We start from the raw sequence: 18,864 nt of genomic DNA on the forward strand, positions 1-18,864 counted from the left end.
TATTTTCTAATTGTTTGATGGGGGTGTTTTAGTCGTAGCATTCTGTTGGGTTTCCGCAGGCCCAAAAGCACTTTCAGGACCAAAAACACGTTTAGGCCCAAAAGCACTTTTATGGGATAAGGCGCACAAGACCAGTTCTCTTGCCAAAGGTTTAGGAGGAGGAGACGAGTGTTTACCCAGCTGCTGCTCTACTGAGCTGACTACCATTGTTGAGTCGGTCTCTCTCAGCTGCTCTCTGGATAAGCAGCTTACCCAATTCTCAGCCACAGCCAGCCAACTCCACGAACAGGTCAGCTTCTTCTTCTTTTTCTTCCTTCTCTGCAACTTTGTTCAAGTTAACGAGCATTTAGCTGACGAAAATGGAGATTAAATGAGAAATGGATAATTGGGTTTTCTCAAAAGTTTGTGTCTTGGGTGGCTTTTTACTGTCTGCTTCTGAAAGAAGCTGAACTTTCTGCTGTCCGGCTTTTGCTACTGAAAAAAGCTAAATTCTTCGTATTATGTATTTTTGGATGTAAATGGTAGAACCCAAATTTTTTTTTTTATGCCTACGGTATGAAAATTGTATTCCTTTTTATGTGTTTTTGTAGAAATTTGTCTCACAAATGAAAATTAAGCCTCTTTTGGTTGCTGAATTTCATTAGAATTTGTGAGTCCGTTATTCGAAAGGTAAGAAAATAACAAGATTATCATGTTGTATTAGTAGATTTTCTTTGATGAACAAGATTATCATGCTGTTCTCTACTGTGTGCTATTTTGTATTTGAGTTGTGCCTTTCGTTTTTCGCAGGCGTGTTGGTAGTTTTAAATCTGGAAGTATGAAGGTTAGATGCTATGCTGGTATTACGAAACCCAGCTTTTTGCTTGTGCATTCAGAGTTACCGGCATTTACATCTCTTAAGCCCGAATTCGATTCTATATCCACGCTTTGCAACCGAGAGAAGTTGATTCGGTTGATAACAAGGTGTCAGTATTCTGTTTCTGGTAGAAGGTCAGAAAGCAGTTATAAGGATTCGTCGGTTTCAAATCCAAACACCACTCGTTTAGGTAGGAGAGAAAGAGGTTCTTCATCCTTATATAGTCGTCCTAGTCTGTTAGATATGAAGAATGAAAGGATGGAAAATCGTGCCCGGGTTTATGATTTCTTGCGAGGAATTGGTATTGTCCCTGATGAGCTTGATGGATTGGAGCTTCCTGTTACAGTCGAAGTTATGAGGGAACGTGTGGATTTTCTTCACAATCTGGGGCTTACAATCGAAGACATTAACAACTATCCACTTGTTCTAGGCTGCAGTGTGAAGAAAAACATGATTCCTGTGCTCGATTATCTTGGGAAGTTGGGTGTTAGGAAATCCACATTCACAGAGTTCTTGAGAAGATATCCACAAGTCCTGCATGCTAGTGTTGTTATTGACCTTTCACCAGTGGTCAAGTATCTTCAAGGAATGGATATCAAACCCGATGACATTCCTCGGGTTCTTGAGAAATATCCAGAAGTGCTGGGATTCAAGCTTGAGGGGACCATGAGCACTTCAGTGGCTTACTTAGTTGGAATTGGGGTTGCAAGAAGGGAGATTGGCGGAGTTTTAACTAGATACCCGGAGATTTTAGGGATGCGTGTTGGTAGGGTGATCAAGCCGTTTGTTGAGTATCTTGAAAAGTTGGGTATTCCAATACTAGGTGTGGCTAGGCTGATAGAAAAGCGGCCTCACATCCTTGGGTTTGGATTGGAGGAGAGGGTGAAACCGAATATTCAATCCCTTTTGGAGTTTTGCGTTCGAGAAGAATCACTTGCTTCTGTAGTGGCACAATATCCTGAGATCATAGGAATTGATCTCAAGTCTAAGCTTCTCAGTCAACAAAGTTCACTCAAGTCGGTAATTGATTTGGATCCCGAGGACTTTGGCAGAGTTGTTGAGAAGATGCCTCAGGTTGTTAGCCTCAGTGATAGACCTATGATGAAGCATGTCGATTTCCTTAGGAATTGTGGATTTTCCTTGGAGCAAGTGAGGAAGATTGTCGTCGGGTGTCCCCAGTTGCTTGCCTTGAATCTCGACATCATGAAACTCAGCTTCGATTTCTTTCAAACAGAGATGCAAAGGCCTTTGGATGACTTGGTTGCTTTCCCAGCATTCTTTACTTATGGTCTGGATTCGACCATAAAACCAAGACATAAGATGGTTTCAAAGAAAGGGTTGAAATGCTCCCTCGGATGGCTTCTCAACTGCTCCGATGAAAAGTTTGCGCAACGAATGGACTACGACACTATTGACATGGAGGAGATGGAATCATTACCGTCATTTAATATGAATACGCTCACAGAACCAAGGAGCGACAATTCAGGTTCTGACTACGATGATGATAGCGATGATGATTATGTATAGAAATAGAATGATCACTCAACCTTCAATTTGGCTTTTCAAATTGGGGTTTCCAGTAGAGTTTTGTGGATGTTATATTGTGAAAGTAAATTTATTTATTTGAAGTATTACACACTTTTTCTTTTTTGGCAAGTACTTGTGATGTTAGGCCTCATTTGGCAGCCTGTATAAGGGATCAGATAGGATAGTTAATATGATTCCGGGTGTTTGGTGCAATTCAGTACTAAATAGTACCCGTATTACTTATACTGGGCCCACACATTTACATGTGCTAATGTAGCAAGAATGTAAAGGAAGAGGAAGAGGCTAGAAACCGAGTCCGAATTTGCTCACTAACCTTCTTAAAGCGCACCGCGTGTTCAGAGTATTGTGTTCACGAGTATTTTGTTAGTTCGACGATGGATTTTTCTTCATTGATGGGGTAAATTTTTGAGTTTTTCTACTCAAACACCAAATTCGTCTTGAGTTTGATCGTGAACTTAAGCAGAGCACATTTCTGGTGAGGACAAGGGAGCAAATTGATGCGGTAACTTTCTGAGATTCCAATAGAAGTACGAATGACATTGTTATGTTGTTGCAAGAACAACAGCGAAACGATTCAGTATTTCTATGTACAAAACTACAAATTTATCATTTCATAACTTTTGTTCAACTATATTTTCTCTTGTCAATATCCATCCTATATGAATAAGATCGCCGGAACATGAACGAATGCGTCCATTATCGCGACATTTCCCCAAAGTCTGACGGTGGCTTTGGCTCCTGCAGGCTGCAAGTGAGGCAAGCACCATTTTGTTCATGTAAATGTACAAGCTCTCTTCATACTTTCGAGCCATCAGCATCGAGAAACTTCGTATAATCGTGTGCCTATCGATTCATGTGAAAAAGCAAGCTACTTGGATTCCTAGTCTTTTGTTTGCAGCCAACCAAGCTGTAGGAACAGAATGTATGTTACTAACTATATCAGCAGAGAAATATCACAAATTATACAAAGGAATGCCTAAAGTAAACATCTGAATCTCTGATCACGTACCTTCCACGCATACATGGCGAAAAAGGCTACGGTATCAGCAGACCAAACGACAGCAAAGGACTTAATAAAGAATGGGATTGTAACATTGAGTAACGGGACGAGGAGGAAGAGATAGTTTAGAGCTTCCTTCTCATTTTTCGAGCAGTCTCGTGCGCGCAGTGAAGGAATTGCTGCAAAATTAGAAGGTTAAATTCTTTGTTCAATCAGTATATCTTTACCACATAGGAAACTTTGCAGGTAAATTTATAGGGGGGATAACTTACTAAACATCCAAATGGACCACATTCCCATTAATCTCCATATGTCTGGTTCATTTGACGGAAAGATGAGATTGAAGGACAGAACTCCGCCTAGCAGCATGGAGGCGTAGGCTTGAACCTCGAAGACAGTGTACAAAGTGCTGCCTGGCACGGCAGGGTTTTTGGAAGCTGTGGAAGCCCTTGGTGCAAAGGTTGCAGCAGTCTTCTGAACAACCTGTTTGTTACAAGAAATGGAAGTATAACGTTGTGAGAAATCGAACAGACTAGTATTCTATCTGCAAAACAAAAAGGAATGCAGATCAGTAAACTACGTTCGAAAACAATAGCCGAAATCAGACTATTCTCCAATGTACATTACTTGTTAGCTTCTTCTACTAGCTCAGTTCTTTGTTCATGTTTCTGGTAATCAGGTCGAAGTTTCAATGCCGAGTTTTGGCTTAAATTTCATCCAATTCATTCGTGTAACAAGAAAAATGCTTGTATTTGCAGTGCTGCAGAAAACTATGAGGTTCTTTTGAGGAGAGCTTTTTAATCTTTGCTCACAGCTCCATAGATCTAACCGTGTCGAATTTGATGATTGTTCAGAGGACTGGAACTGGTTGTTAATCACAAGTCTACTCCACAACTCAATTCGATCACCCGAATCCAACTCAACTCGATTCATAATCCCACATTAGGCTCACTAAAACACACATTAAACTAACTCTAAATCATATCTTGCAAATTGCCACTGACTCAACTCTATAAGTTGTGGCGTTTTATGCAAAAGGCTTCGATGCTTGACACGTCCCAACCCCGATATCTCCAAATACCAGGATGGGCACGTACCATCCAGGTGTCATTTGGATATCTGGATTGGGGCGTGTCAATGCTAATAGTAGCGGACACTCATTCTAATGCCATGCCACATTAGAACGTGAGCATGGAAATTTTTTCTCGATGCGGGATTCACACTCTCAACAGCCCGCTTAACGGAATATTTCCGTTTTCACTACCCAATTTTGCAATTCACAAGAAAATTTACAAACAAAGTCTTATGAACAAATTGCAATTCAGGACACCCATTTGAACAAAAAGCTTTAAAATCCGACCTTTTTGAGGTCCTTGTCGAGTGGAGAAGCAGCAGCAGCAGGGAAAGTGGAGGATTTTCCGGCTTCGCGTGGCTCGGCTTTTTCCACCTCTTCCTTTGGTTCCTCCACTGCTGCCTGAGCATTCAGCTCATTGGCATTGGCATAAAGTCTGAAGAAGATTTTGGCGGGAAGTGGAGAATTGCAGGGTGAAACGTGTCTCTGGTTCGAAACGGTGGAAGGATACCTTGAAACTTGGAGGTTGCAGAGAGACGTTGAAGTTAAGGTGTTCATGTTTGAACACTTTCTCTCTCTGCTGATAAGATTTTTATTGAAAATTCAACAACAAAAAGGTGCGAGGAAAAACAGAGGGAGATAAGAAATTTGAGGCGGGGAAGAAAGAGATGTTGGACAGCATTTGGGCCTCACTAAATGGAGAGTTCTGGCCCATATTATTGATTGGTTTGGGCCTTACATTACGTATCATTGAACAATTGGGTGACATATACGGCACAGATATACCGTTCGTCAGTGTGACGTTCTTTGTTAATGACACAATGTCATATAGAGTGAAACTTACATATAGGGTGACACGCCGCGATCCCAATATTCCCAGAATACCAGGATAGGCACGTACTGGCCGACACCCGAGGGTGATGAAAGCCATTTCTTGAGTGTAAATGCTGAGAATAAAGGATGGATATGACTTATAAATATAAAAGAATCAAGAATATGCATTTAGGTACCGTTTGGTACGTGGGACGGGACGGGACGGAACGGGACGAGCCGTTCTGTCCCATGTTTGGTGCGCCTAAAAACTGTGGAACGGGTTGTCCTATGGGACGAAATTTGGCTGATTTTTCGTTCGACCTCTTCCCCCTGGAACGACCCGTTCCACATCTGTGGAACACAAATTTATAACATTTTATGACAAAATTTCTCCTTATCTTTTTCAATATTTACATCATCCGTTCTGTCTCATCCCGTCCTATCCTATTCCGTCCCGTCTGCGTACCAAACGGTACCTTAAGGAACGTGTTCAGAGCATACGACTAACTAGAACACCGAAAGAAATAATATAAAATTGAAAGAAACAAAGGATGGATCCTACACCGTGAGGACTTGAAGATATCGATGCGGAAATGCCTGGATGTCGGGATTGTATACCTCGATTCTAAGCGCAAACAAACATGAGTGGACCAATTTGATATATAAATAGTAAAACAATTATCAACGTACTAACCCCCAGGTTTTATGAAAACACATATATATCATGATAAACATAGGTTTTTCGAAACCTGACATGTCGTGCAATGTCCCAAATCATAACTTGTATATATAATAATCACTAGTGAATTGTCCAATAACCTCCATGCCCCATGCCGACTCCCCGTCTCTAAGCAGACAGTCAGAGGAAAATACACTTCAGGCCCTATGCCGACTCTCTGTCCCTGTGCTAAATAGACAGAGGAAACACACTTCAAGCCCTATGCCAACACCAAACCGTCACCCGAAACAGACCGGAATCTATACCTACGTCCCGTAACGGAAAGTACCACTAGGTAAGTACAAAACCATTGAACATATATATTGAAAAGCAACTTCATAGTATAAAGTCATACATTATCTATACTATAAAGAAGTGTTCTAATCATGTTCTAAATGTCATATCGTCATTCATCGGATATTTTATAAGAACACGGGTTATAGGAAAAATAATAATAATTCAAACTAGCCTTAGTAAATATGTTATCTCAAAGCATTTCATAGAACATAATCATCAAATCATGCTTTTCATGTATGCATTTATACTATTAAAACATGCATTTTAGAAGGGGTCAACTCACAGTACTTCGCAATCGAAAAGTCACGCAGCTAGCGAAGACAGAAACGCCACTATAATTGCCCCTAAGCACATAAAGAGTCCAATAAATAAAACTATATAATAGCAATTGTATTTGGGAAAACGAACATTGGAAATGGATTCAGAACGTCGAATTACCCTAAGAAGGGTCTTGTTTAAACTTCGTAAAAGTCGATAGAATATTCCCTAACGGAATATTTCCCATAAAAGGTTTGGACAGATTAGGGTTAAGGGTTTAGGGTAATGGGGTTTAAAGGGTTGGCTTTGGATGCACGGGCCTAAGGCCCTAAAGGAAAATGGCCTAAAGGCCTTTAGGGTTTTTAAAATCAATTTAATAAACAAAAATATTTAAAAAGGTTGGGGTTGGGCTTAGGGCCCCCAACAGCTACAACCCAAAGGCCTTAAGCCTAAGGGTTTTTGGATTCTAGAGAGGACGAGCCTATGGCCCTAAATAAAACGGCCCAAAGGCCTTTTTATTAAACCAATTAAAATTAAAACAAAATAAATAAATAAAAGAAAATGGAAAGGGAACCAGGGGAACAAAACAGCACCATTTAAGACCCAAAAACCATTTTAAAAGCAAGATAATCTCAAACTTAGTGAAAATACAATTTAAATTAGGGGTGAGTGTAACATAGGGTGGTTATATACATACACGGCGTTTTACATTTCATACACCCCTCTCAATCTTCGACTGTCGGATCAAATGAATTGAAGATGATCAAATAACATAAATTAATAAGGGGTGTATGAATAGCACGGAATTGGATCCTCTTCTGAGCCCAAGGAGATGATCCTCTTGACCAAGGAACGTGGGCCGTTGGATTTTCATCAAACGACTATAATTATTATAACTTTAAAAGGACATCCATGTTTGTAACCGTTGAAAGAAAATCCAACGGCCCACTTTTATTGGTCAGGAGGATCCTCTCATTGGGCTCAGGAGAGTATCCAATTCCGAATAGCACCACCTACACATATCATTGTATTATTAACATGGGACAAAATGATGACAATGTACATGTGTCATCTAAGTTCTTCTCACACCTCAAAGTGCAAAAAAACTCATGTGCTCAATAGTCTATCAAGTGGATTGTCTGATTCACTTACAAAGACCAATGCATCGGGTTGTTTAACTACATAAGGTCGGGTGATACTTAAATACAAGAGAATTTTAACAAAAAGTTTCCGGTAATGTTAACTTTAACGAAAAACCACATTTATACACTAAAAATCAATTATGGTACTATTCATTTTACTCTTTATTTTGTCCTTATTGTTAAAATTCAAAGTTTTCAAGCCATTTTCATTAATTTTCCTTAAAGGGGCCTATTTCTTCATGGGCAGGTCGATCAAACAATTTATTTTGTCTAACTATTGAACACAAGAATTTCTTAAAGGTACACATTATTATTAACTTGATCGTAATGCATATCATAACCGAAAATTGTAAACTTTTAAGTCACTGCTTGAAGATTATTTATGTAAAAAAAAATTGTCAAATTAATTGTTATGTCAATTACAAAATATTCTTCATTTTGCGGAGTAATTTTTCAGTATGCTCGAAACACGGAGCAAAACATTGCATGTCATTATAATGAATGTAGTGTGTTTGTACCATACTTAGGGCCTCCGTATTTAGATCTCGTATAAATACTCGGGGGACTCAAATGTAATTATGTAATAAAAGAGGGGGCAAATATGTAATAAGTGAGGAGCCCTTATTCTATAAAATGACTCCTCACTCTCCTCATTATGAGATGCCAATTCCTAAGCCTCATCACATCCCTTAAGCTCTAAGCTCTTTCAAAGCTCTCACTCTCATATTCAGAGCTTTCTCTCCCTCAGAAATACAATATCAGTGTGGACGTAGCCTAAACCTTGGGGTGAACCACGTACATCTTGTGTTTGCTTCCTTATCTCTATCATTTACATACTTATCCACACTAGTGACCCGAGCAATCTAGCGAAGGTCACAAACTTAACACTTTCTGTTATACCAAAGTCCTCACTGATTTTGTACATCAACATTTGGCACCGTTTGTGGGAAACGACACGAAAAATTATGTCGGTTCTCTTTAATTTTTTCACATCCACCGTAAATCTGCAAAATCTGCAAAAACCCAGACACAGTAAAAATCCAAATTCCAACACCTGTGCTCTTCCCTCCCTATCTGTTCTTATAAAAGCAACATCCAAATTACAAAAGCAATATTCAAAAGCTCCTGGAAAAACACCTCCACTTCTCCCTTAACCTTCACACGTGTCTAAATCCCCGCCACTTCAGTCATGTGATCTTGACTAGGGCTGGGTTCGGTTCTTATCGGTTCGGTTTTTTGCCAAAACCGAAATCAAACCGAAATTTCGGTTCGGTCCAAATTTTTTTCGGTTTTTTTCGGTTCGGTTTTTTCGGTTCGGTTTCGGTTTTTTTTTTTTTTCCTCCAAAAAATGCAAAACAACCACAAAAAATGCACATTATTCTCTTCGGTCTCGTTCAACAATGGCGCATTTTTCCCTTCAATCTTGTTCATCAATGTCGTGTCCTGCACTTCAAACTTGTTTACGCTTAACGAAGCATTTTTCTCTTCAGCCTCGTTCAACAAAGTCGCATTTTTCTGTTCAATCTCTTTCATCACAGGCCATTGTTGCTCTTCAATCTTTTTTCGCTCAATTCAACATTTTCGTCTTCAGTCATCTAGAAGCCTATGCACAAATGTAGTTAATATCAGCCATCTAGATTGCTTTGGAAATGGTAAAATAAGTAACCATATTCAGGTTAAAACTTAAAACCAATTGAAGAATCTGTGCTAAACACGTCACAAAGAATCTGTGCTATTGAGTAAAATAAGTAACCATATTTCTGCTGCTCGTTCAGAAGCACATCAAACAACCATGTTTGTTATATATTAACCATGTTTCTGAGTTCTGACCCTTTAGTTTGTTTATTCACATCAATTTTCCCACTTAAATTTTCACAAGCCATTTCATTATTTTGTCCCTCCCTCACCTCCAAAATCTTCCTCTCCGCTTCCACTTTAAATTTACTACCAGATGGATTAAACTAGTTATTCACAATCTCAGACACAACAAACAACAAGTAATCTGCAGCAACTCAAAACAAATTGCAAAACCATGAAATTTAGAAGCTACAGATCAAATTCATCAGAAGTTCAGAACCAACGAAATTGAAAAACAAAATCTGCAAAACGCATCATGGGGTGAGAGACTAACCTTGCAAAGGAGGGGATTTGTGGGTCGACACTTGAGCCTTGAACCGGCGAGAGAAAGTCGACGGCGAGTGAGAGGGATAAGAGAAAGATCGCTGAGAGACGGCGACGGCGAGTGAGAGGAAGGGTTGCTGCAGGGTCTGCACGCTCGCAGCCATGGGGATCGGTGCTGGAGCTTGAGGGAGGACTGAGAGAGAAGAGGGGACGAGAGAGAGAATAGGGAGAAATTGGAGGCATGGAGGAAGTCTGGAGGTGTGGCTGCGCAGAGAGAGATGAGGGGAGTGACAAATAGAAAAAGTGTGGCTGCTAGGGTTTTATTGATTTGATTATAAAAATTAAAAAAAATCCCAAAATCCGGGGGGCGTGAAGAGGGTTCGAACCCATGCGCTCCACCAGCTTGGAAAGTTTCACTAACCAACTTCACAACAAGTTCTGTTTTGTTATAAATTGTATGACTAAACTATTTATAAACATTGAAAAAAATAATTAAATATATATATCGGTTCGGTTCAGTTCGGTTCGGTTTTTGAACCTAAAAAATCGAAACCGAACTGAACAGATTTGGTTCGGTTCGGTTTGAGAGTTTCGGTTCAGTTTTTTTCGGCTTCGGTCCGGTTTGGTTTTCGGTTTTTTTCGGTTTTCGGTTTTTTGAACCCACCCCTAATCTTGACACATGCGCCCTAATATTTGTTGTTTGATATTCTTAATTTTTTCCCTCAGCTCGGTGATTTTTGGAATATCCTAGTAAGCTTCAAAATGGCTACATAACTGGTTCACAGCCTCCAACTTTGCAGCTGCCTCTTTATATTGTCGTTTTGAAGCCATGCTCAACAGCAGACGAGCATGGTCAGGCGATGAAGAGCATTTTCGTCTTAATTTTGTAGATTTTATACATGAGTTCCTGCCTCCACGGCATGCGTAGCAGCGGCGAGATCTTCTTACGTCGTCCCTGATAACCTCACCAGGGAGTAGTACGTGCACCTGGTGAAGCTCTCCGAGTAAGCGGAGCACTATGAGGAGATGGTCCAGTTCATGGAGAAACTGGTCGTTGGTTTGACTCCAGCCGCTGAGCTGACCATCGAAGAGCGCAACCTTCTCTTTGCGGAGCTTCGCACAGACTGTCCCCTTTTGTCAGAAGCAGAAAGAGAGCAGAAACAAAGAGAGAGAGAAGTGAAAGAAGAAAAAATGGAGAAATCTACCTCTTGCTTCAAATTATCACCTGTGGTAAGGATTCAGCGGACAACGATGATGTCGAAGCTCTTGAGAGTAAGAGTTCGAGTGACAAGCGCGGATGGAGTTTTGGGAAGAGATCTGCACGGCATCGAGTGTTGAGCAACACTGTTATCAGAGAGACCCCCACTTCTAGACATAAGGAGATCCCAGAATCAGCTGCTCTTAATTTCCAACCACCACTGAAGCACTATTGTTCCAGAAAAGATATCGGTTATACATTGCACTGATGAGAAACCTTAGTTGGCCGCTTTGAATCACCATGGGGAATGCAATGCAGTTTCTAAATAGCTGAATTGCCAAGCTACCTTTGACTATGTCCGAGTCAGAAGCAAAAGCATTTTTCCAGTCAGATATTGAACGGTTTATATCTGAGAATATCATACTTGCTGATAAAGTAATGGTCAAGCATGCAGTTAGCAAAATCAGGGATGGTGATGTTCTTCTAATGTATGGGTCATCCTCTGCAGTTGAAATGTTGCTTTTACAGGCCCATGAGCTTAGCAAATAGTTTTGTGTTGAGGTCGTGGCGCGGAGCCAGCAGAGATCGGTGGCTGCAATTGAGAGCCCGACTAGGAGGTTCAATGGGTTGCAATACCATCCATAAGTGCTTAATCGCGACCCATTCCCTGCATCTTCTTTACAGGGTGGTAGCAAATCATTTTCTGAGAAAGCAAAAGTGGAATAAAAGAAAAAGAGAAAAGGAAAAGTAAAAGGCAATTGGTTGGCGACAGTAGTGTAACTTTGTGGCTTTCCTATCATGCTTCCTTACTTTTTCATCCCAGCAAGCAGAAAGAATCCAACCCCTGCAGTTTTGAAAAGCAGAAAAACAGTGGGAAACAAAGCAGAAAAACAGAAACAAAAGCAAAAGCAAAGCATAAAAAACCGAGAAAAAGTAGAAAGCAAAAGATAAGCTTTCCTCTGCGAGAGCACATGGCTACACTGCAAAAGCAAGGAATAAACACCTCACCAGAATGATGTGATTTACTTTCCTTATTTTTGAATGATGTAATTTATTTTTCATATTTTTTGAAGATATTTGTATAACCTTATCAGAGGGGTAATCTAAAAAAAAAAAAAAACGGCAAGCCCAAAATAATGGGCTGCAATGTCATGTGGAGGTTAAAGGCCCATATGCCCAAAAGAGCCAGACCATCTATTATCACCAACCTGGTGATCAAACGTACGCCTAGTACTTCAAAATTATACATGAGCACTACTCATGTCAATCATACATAAATTATACATGAGTACTACTCATGTCAATCATACATAAACATTCATGAGCATCACTCATATCAATCATAAATAAACATTCATGAGCATCACTCATGTCAATCAGCTTTGAAAGCTTCATTTACAAAATCTCTAGTTTCAAAAGCTTCATTTACAGAGCTCTAGTTTCAAAAGCTTTATTTACAGAGCTCTAGCTTCAAAAGCTTCATTTACAAAAGCTCTAGCTTCAAAAACTTCATTTAAAAAGCTCTAGCTTCAAAAACTTCATTTACAAAAGCTCCAGCTTTGAAAGCTTCATTTACAGAGCTCTAGCTTCAAAGCTTCATTTGCAAAGCTTCACCTACAAAGCTTCAGTGCAGGGTATACAAATACCGCCTTCGAACAACCGCCACTTCGGCCCATACATGGATTCAATTTGAATTCTCCAACCAACAGACTCTATTGACCGAAGACTTGGTGGACTACATTATGTACCATATATTGGGCCTCAACTGAGCCTCATGAAAAATACTTGGGGGACTTAGCCCATTATTTATGTATTAAGGAGCGAACCTTTATTTTATAAAAGGGACTCCCTCACTTTCATTAGAAAGCACACATTATTTATGTATTGAGGAGCGAGCCCTTATTCTATAAAAATGATTCACTCACCATCATTAGAGAGCATCGCCGTCAGTTGAGCAACCGCCTCGCCACGAGCATCACTCCTAGCCCATTATTCATGTACTGAGGAGCGAGCCCTTATTCTATAAAAGGGACTCCTTCACCATCATTAGAGAGCATCGCCGCTTGCTGAGCAACCGCTTTGCCGCGAGCATCAACTCTTAGCCCATCACTTATGTATTGAGGAGCGATCCCTTATTCTATAAAAGGGACTCCCTCACCATCAACGCCATAAGCCGAGCTAACCAAGGCAACATAAGCCACAAGCAGAGCAGCCTCGCAACATATGCTACTTTTAGTTGAGCATCATTTCACTTTAAGTAATGCCTCATATCAAGTATCAGTTCAAGACGACATCTAGCTACTTCGGCCCACACATGGACTGAATTTCACGTCTCCAGCCAAAAGACTCTCTTGACTGAAGACTTGGGGGACTACTGTTTGTACCATACTTAGGGCATCCGTATTTAGATCTCGTATAAATACTCGGGGGACTCAAATGTAATTATGTAATAAAGGAAATGGCAAATATGTAATAAGTGATGAACCCTTATTCTATAAAAGGACTCCTCACTCTCCTCATTAGGATATGCCAATTCCTAAGCCTCCTCACATCCCCTAAGCTCTAAGCTCTCTCAAAGCTCTCACTCTTATATTCAGAGCTCTCTCTCCCTCAAAAATACAATATCAGTGTGGACGTAACCCAACCTTAGGGTGAACCACGTACATCTTGTGTTTGCTTCCTTGTCTCTATCATTTACATACTTATCCACACTAGTGACCGGAGCAATCTAGCGAATGTCACAAACTTAACACTTTCTGTTGTACCAAAGTCCTCACTGATTTTGTGCATCAACACAGTGTTTCGCACTTGTTTCGAACTCATTGAAAAATCTCTACGTTTTGTTATAGGTACCTCTCGTTCTTATTCATTGATTGTGGGCCCAACATAAGGTTATCTTCAACCGAAAGAGGGCTAAAGGGTTCCCTTTAGCCCGGTAGTCCTGCAATAAATTATATTTTAATGAACAGTGCTAGTACATATTTTATGCCATCTCCAATCGAGGGTGTTGATGCACAAAACCGGAGGTCTTGGAACAACGTAAATCCGACCGTGAATCTGCAAGTAATGTAAATGACACAAGATGTATCGTGGTTCACCCCAAGGTTTGGGCTACGTCCACATTGAATATGTATTTCTCTGAGAGTATTTGTGAGAGAAGGAGCTCTGTAAATGAAGAGCTTTGAGAGGGGGTGAGAGGCTTAGGGTTTGTGAGGGTGAGGATGCCCTTTTATAGAATAAGGGCTCCTCCCCTAATTACATATTTGCCCATTCCTTTATTACATAATTACATTTAAGTCCCTCGAGTATTTATACGAGGTCTAAATACGAGGCCCTAAATATGGTATAAACAGTAGTCCCCCAAGTTTTCAGTCAAGAGAGTCTTTTGGCTGGAGACTTGAAATTCAGTCCATGTGTGGGCTGAAGTAACTAGATGATGTTCTTGAACTGATGTTCGATATAAGGCAGTGCTCAATCTGAAATGACGCTAAACTAGAAGTAGCACACGCTGCGAGGCTGCTCGGCTCGTGGCTTATGTTGCCTTGGTTAGCTCGGCTTGCGGCGTTTGAAGGTGAGGCAGTCCCTTTTATAGAATAAGGGCTCACTCCTCAATACATGGATGATGGGTTAGAGTTGATGCTCTCTAATGGTAGTGAGGGGAGTCTCTTTTATAGAATAAGGGCTTGCTCCTCAATACATAAATATGGGTTCGGAGTGATGCTCACGACGAGACGGTTGCTCAGCTGGCGGCGTTGCTCTTTAATGAATGTGAGGGAGTCCCTTTTATAAAATAAGGGCTCGTTCCTCAGTACATGAATAATGGGTGCTCTCTAATGAAAGTGAGGGAGTTCCTTTTATAGAATAAGGGCTCGCTCCTCAATGCATAAATAATGGGCTAAAGTTGATGCTGGCGGCGATGCGGTTGCTCAGCTGGCGGCGTTGCTCTCTAATAATGGTGATGGAGTCCCTTTTATAAAATAAGGGATCGCTCCTCAGTACATGAATAATGGGCTAGAGTCCCCCAAGTATTTTTCATAAGGCCCAGTTGAGGCCCAATATATGGTACATAATGTAGTCCCCCAAGTCTTCGGTCAATAGACGCTGTTGACTGGAGACTTCAAATTCAATCCATGTATGGGCTGAAATGGCGGTTGTTCGGAGGCGGTCTTTGTAGACCATGCACTGAAGCTTTGTAGGTGAAGCTTTGCAAGTGAAGCTTTGAAGCTGGAGCTCTGTAAATGAAACTTTTGAAGCTGATTGTCATGAGTGATGCTCATGAATGTTTAATTGACATGAGTGATGCTCATGGATGTTAACATGAGTGATGCTCATGAATGTTAACATGAGTGATGCTCATGAATGTTTATGTATGATTGATATGAGTGATGCTCATGAATGTCTATGTACGAATGACATGAGTAGTGCTCATGTATAATTTTGAAGTACTGGGTGTACTTTTGATCACCTGGTTGGTGGCATAAATGGCTAGTTACCAAATTATTTTAGAGTACGGTTTGTACATTTCATCACCTGGTTGGTGGTATGAATGGCTGGTTGCCAAATGATATTGGAGTATGGGTTGTACATTTCATCACCTGGTTGGTGGTGTGAAAATTAAGTTGACACACAAATTAAACCCTATTGATGACAATTGTAGTAATGATGCAAGTAGGGATCGTTCTAGACCGGGGATTAACTAGGGATGCTAATCAACACAAATAAGACTCAAAAACACTAAACTAGACTCTATAGACTCAAAACTAACTCAAAACACTCAAAACAGCAAATAACAACAAAAAAGACTCAATTCTAGACCTAAAAAAGTGATTTGGACGAAAATAGAACTTTAAAGACTCAAAAGACTTAAAAGAAACAAGTTTTGACTCTAAAAACAAGACTTAAAAGTAAGGGGGTTGGTTTTGACGAAATTGGACTTTAAAACATAAACTTTGAAAACAAAACTTAACAAAAACGATTTTGGATGAAAAAGAATGGTGAAAGGCTAGTTAGAAGGTTCCTTCTCCACACATGAAACATATGCATACGACTCGATTTCCAGTTACTCTTTCAACAAACCATGAATGACAATGTCCCAAATTAACTAGATTGTACCAATTAATTCTCAGATTTCCCTAGATTCATTGAATTGAATGGAATACGCATTACAACCAAATTATTCTTATCAAGGACCCTAACTATGGAATACGCATGATAGAGACACATATCAAAGATCATTAAGTTCAATGGAAATCATAAACATTGATGAGGCATTCATAACTATGGAATACGCATGTTACTCTTGCCAAGGATTTACTTAACACAATCGTGACTAGCGACTTTTACTACTTATGAATATAAGTTAATAACGATTAGGTGAAATTCCCTTATACTCTAGCATCAAATTCATGCATGCGAACTAAGTATGCATCCTTAATTAACATACATAAACATGTTATCAATCAAATAGATAAGTAAACCACATTTACGATTCATGAAATCATAACTGGAGGAAATCAAGTCATATAAAACATATGATCATGGCTTTGAATTCCCCTCTAACTATAAAGAAATTAGTTCCTCATGTTCGCAAATAAACAAAGATAAATAAATCTAAACATTGACATAAAGATAGAAAACACCTAGAAACGCTCCAACAATCCAAGCTCCTTGAATGGCATGCACGGCTCCAAGAGTCTCATTCTTCCTCCTTTGCAAACTCACGGCACACAAGAGATGATTGGGTGAATGATGTAGTGAAAATCTGGTAGAGGGTGGTGTCTAAATGGTGCGGCAAAGGGTTGTATTTATAGGCTGAAAATCCAGCCCCTAGGTAGCAAAGGAAAAGGATTTAAAGGCCTAAGTTGCATAGGAAAATAAAACACAATCCTTGAAGGAAAACAAATCAGAAATCCAAAGGGAATTAGGGGATAAGGGGCGGCACCAAACCAGGAGTGGATAAGGGCTTCTAGAAACCAAAATCCCAAGGGATTTGGGTAAAAACTCACGGCACAAAAGTGGAGGGAAAGTGGCTGAATTGCAATGCAAGGCAAAGGTCTTCTAGAAAGGTTCTAGGCGCCATTTTTGTAGGAAAGGATTAGGTTTTCTAGAAATCTGATTTTAAGCATCCTAATATAGCTAGGAATCCTCCCAAGTAGCTGAAATGTAGGTGGATTAGGATTAGGATAAGATAAGATAGGATTGGATAGGATAGAGTTTGGATAATGTTTTGGATAAGGTTTCTTCACTTGAGCTGATTCTTTGGCTTTAACTTCCCTTCTTCAAGTAGGAAACCTTGTTTGAGTAGGAAACTTCAATCTTCTAGGAATCCAACTTCACTTAGGAATCATTCCTCAACTAGGAATCCTTTTTCAACTAGGAATCCATGTTTGACTAGGATTTCATCTTCAATTAAGCACTTTCCCACTTCAATTAGGAAACTTTGCATCTTCAAGTCTTCAACTTTGACACATATTCCTAGCTCTTCAATCCTTCAAATTCGTCCATTCTTTGTGCTCCACATGCATGAGCTCCATTCTAGCTCAATTTTGCTCCAAAATGCTCCAAATTGCATCATTTTGCTTACTTTGTCCTTAAAACCATAAGAACTAACTAACTAAGGCGCATAAATATGCTCCTATCAGTTGGTGGTAATAGCGGCAGGTTGTCGAATAATTTTGGAGTACTGGGCGTACTTTTGGTCACCTGGTTGGTGCTATTTTGGGCTTATGGGCCTTCGCCCTCCACGACATGCCAGCCCATTAATTTTGGGCTTTGCCCTTTTTTTTTTTTTACACCCTCTGATGGGGTTTATACATATTACCCTCTGATCGGGTTTACACATATTACCCTCTGATGGGGTTTATACAGATATTTCCGAAAGATAAAATAAATTACATCATTCAAAAATAAGGAAAGTAAACCACATCACTCTGGTGGGGTGTTTATTCCTTGCTTTTGCAGTGCGGGTGTTTATTCCTTGCTTTTGTTTGTGTTTTTCTGCGGCACTCTCTCTATCTTTTCATCTGGCAGACAGAAGGAATCATAATAATAGGAAAATTTTTGCTTTTCTTCTTTTCCTTTTCATTTTCACTTTTGCTTTGCACCTCTGTCTTTGCTTTTCTCCAGACATCCCTTGTTTTTCTTTAAAGAAAAAGAATATGCATGATGAAAGTGTGGGTATCTTCTGGTCGACAAAAACCATCCATGTGGGTGGTCGATTAAATCCTTCAGACTCATCATTGCTCTAGTCCACTCATCTTTGACCACCATCTCTAAAAGTACAAACCCAGAGTCCTTAGGTGTAGACCGGATCTGTGATTGCAAGCCGGTCAACCCGGGCGAATCAGGAGGCCTCGCTGCCTCTCTCTTCAGATCTTCCTCGCAGTTTTGGTGAGAACGTGGTTGCCTCTCTCTTATTCCAACTTTCTCGATTTCATGCAATTCCTGAGCTTTAGACGCCATTTCCGAGTTTAAAGTTCAAAACTTTGGCCTCCAACCCCTTCTCGCGCTCCTCAACCTCCTGCTGCCGTGTCTGGAGCGAGTTCCGCTCCGAGTAAAAACCGTCCTAGAGCTCCTCGAACCGAGTTTTGGACGAGTCAATGCGGTCCAAGAAGTGTTTCCACTGCAGGGCCAGATTCCTCTGCTTCAACTCCGGTTCATCCTAACCGGACAACATCGATTCCATCGCTGGCGTTTCTGCAACTTCTGAGTTACGATTTTCAGTTTTGCTGCAATACGACGATGTATCGGCTATGGCAGAAGCTTCAAGCTTTCTTTTTCAGCTCGACGTTCTCAGTCCTTCAGAGCATATGCAGTGCTCAGTGGCTTAATTAATTGCAAGA

At 40.3% G+C, this 18,864-nt stretch overlaps 2 protein-coding genes and 1 long non-coding RNA gene across 3 annotated transcripts; 1 reads left to right on the forward strand and 2 right to left on the reverse strand.

Moving 5' to 3' along the window:
• Positions 1 to 107: 107 nt before the first annotated feature.
• LOC103432464 (transcription termination factor MTERF4, chloroplastic) lies at positions 108 to 2,494 on the forward strand. The gene is made up of 2 exons (XM_008370662.4): positions 108 to 289; positions 790 to 2,494. Exon 2 carries the CDS (start codon positions 818 to 820, stop codon positions 2,381 to 2,383), a length of 1,566 nt encoding a protein of 521 aa, XP_008368884.3. The 5' UTR covers positions 108 to 289; positions 790 to 817; the 3' UTR covers positions 2,384 to 2,494.
• A 404-nt stretch (positions 2,495 to 2,898) lies between these two features.
• On the reverse strand, positions 2,899 to 5,121 carry LOC103432465 (protein RESISTANCE TO PHYTOPHTHORA 1, chloroplastic). The gene is made up of 4 exons (XM_008370663.4): positions 4,765 to 5,121; positions 3,677 to 3,887; positions 3,414 to 3,583; positions 2,899 to 3,311 (listed from the first exon to the last, which is right to left on the reverse strand). Exons 1-4 carry the CDS (start codon positions 5,032 to 5,034, stop codon positions 3,285 to 3,287), a joined length of 678 nt encoding a protein of 225 aa, XP_008368885.1. The 5' UTR covers positions 5,035 to 5,121; the 3' UTR covers positions 2,899 to 3,284.
• Positions 5,122 to 9,066: 3,945 nt separating this feature from the next.
• On the reverse strand, positions 9,067 to 10,411 carry LOC139194298 (uncharacterized). The gene is made up of 2 exons (XR_011579059.1): positions 9,836 to 10,411; positions 9,067 to 9,307 (listed from the first exon to the last, which is right to left on the reverse strand). It is a non-coding gene; the product is annotated as an uncharacterized lncRNA (long non-coding RNA).
• Between the last annotated feature and the right edge of the window lie 8,453 nt (positions 10,412 to 18,864).

The sequence above is a fragment of the Malus domestica genome, chromosome 03 (assembly GCF_042453785.1).
Source record: "Malus domestica chromosome 03, GDT2T_hap1".
In the NCBI taxonomy this organism is placed as follows: domain Eukaryota; kingdom Viridiplantae; phylum Streptophyta; class Magnoliopsida; order Rosales; family Rosaceae; genus Malus; species Malus domestica.